Below are 1569 nucleotides of genomic sequence, written 5' to 3'. Positions count from 1 at the left end.
TGATGATGATGATGACGATGATGATTAATGTTGCTAACAGATATTACATGATGAGGAGAGTTGCATGTTACTCTTTATCACAGGAATGCTCTTTAGCAACTGAATAAGCTGTTATCAATTAGATCTGGTACAGGGATAAAAAAAATATTATTCCAAAACGAAGTACAGTATTCCGTAACCTTTAAGTCGTTTCTCTCTACAATGATTGATCCTTTCAGGTTAAAACATGAAAAATAAATAATATAAAATATAAAATATAAAATAAATACTCTTTATCACAGGAATGCTCTTTAGCAACTGAATAAGCTGTTATCAATTAGATCTGGTACAGGGATGGAAAAATATTATTCCAAAAACGAAGTACAGTATTTCGTAACCTTAAGTCGTTTCTCTCTACAATGATTGATCCTTTCAGGTTAAAACATGAAAAATAAATAATATAAAATATCAAATATAAAATAAATAGTCGGTTGAATGTCTTGTTCTTTCCAGGACACACACACAGCTGTACAGATGTGCGGTGATTTCATCCTAAGAGGCGCTCTTTGTTCAAGCAAGGCGCTCTGACGTCACGACCCAATTTCGCGCAGGCGGATTAAAGATGGCGCCCTGGCATGTACTAAGATGCTGTCAGCGGGCTTTGGCTTGGATACCTGTGATTTTTATCAACCTGGTCGTGGGTTGGTCTTATTATGCGTACGTCGTGGAGCTGTGTATATGTAAGTACAACATGTTTTTTGGGGGGGAGGGGGGGTGGAGGTTGTGTTTCCTTATTGAAACAAAGTTGCATGTGACAGCTTGGGTGGTTGGGAGCCCAGCTGGATGGGGAAAATCTGAAGAAATCAGTTCGACAATGTCTGGAAACTAAAGTCATTTGTCTATCAGTACCACAAGTGTTTCAGTTTGTAGTAGGAACATTAGTCGTGATCGTTCGCTGTTGTCATATTGTCACACTTTGGTTAGAGAGGATACAAATTAATTGACAGGAAACTCCATGTCCTTTTCCCCAAATTGGGAGAGAAGTGATTTTCATTTTGGAGTGAGATCTGTGTGCTGTTTGAACGTTTGAGTATTTCATTAACTAACCCTATTAGGAGATTTGTTGATATTATGTGGGCCACTCGGGACAATGCCTCTCCCATGGCCGCCATCTCGTTGGACGCTGAGAAGGCGTTCGACAGGGTGGAGTGGCAATACTTGCTCTCCGCCCTGGAATGCTTTGGTTTCAGCAATAAGTTTATAGAGTGGATTAATCTTATATATACTAACCCTACGGCATCAGTGCTTACCAATGGCATTATGTCATCTCCCTTTGAGCTGGGTAGGGGTACGAGACAGGGGGACCCCCTCTCCCCCCTGCTCTTCGCTGTTGCTCTTGAACCGTTAGCAATGGCTATCCGGAGAGAACCCACGTTTCCAGGTATTCAAATCGGTGATAGATGTCATAAACTGATGCTATATGCGGATGACATTCTTTTATTTGTCTCAGATCCAGAACGCTCTCTTTCCTCCCTATTTAGAATCATTGACAAGTTTTCATCTATTTCAGGTTATAAAGTGAACTGGACA

At 40.5% G+C, this 1569-nt stretch overlaps 1 protein-coding gene across 1 annotated transcript in view; it reads left to right on the top strand.

Annotated features, from left to right (window-relative positions):
• Positions 1–601: 601 nt before the first annotated feature.
• The window catches only part of LOC308174937 (palmitoyltransferase ZDHHC20-B-like), a gene marked incomplete at both ends in the record, with an annotated part of 9905 nt that continues 8937 nt past the window's right edge, over positions 602–1569 (top strand). Inside the window, one exon of the mRNA XM_080550048.1 lies at positions 602–719. Coding sequence (XP_080406174.1) covers positions 602–719 — 118 coding nt within the window. The remainder of the gene's footprint in view (positions 720–1569) is intronic.

The sequence above is a fragment of the Nansenia antarctica genome (assembly GCF_963989245.1).
Source record: "Nansenia antarctica genome assembly, chromosome: 20".
Taxonomy (NCBI): Eukaryota; Metazoa; Chordata; class Actinopteri; order Argentiniformes; family Microstomatidae; genus Nansenia; species Nansenia antarctica.
The sequence above is the reverse complement of the archived record's forward strand: the minus strand, read 5'-3'. Positions and strand labels throughout refer to the sequence as shown.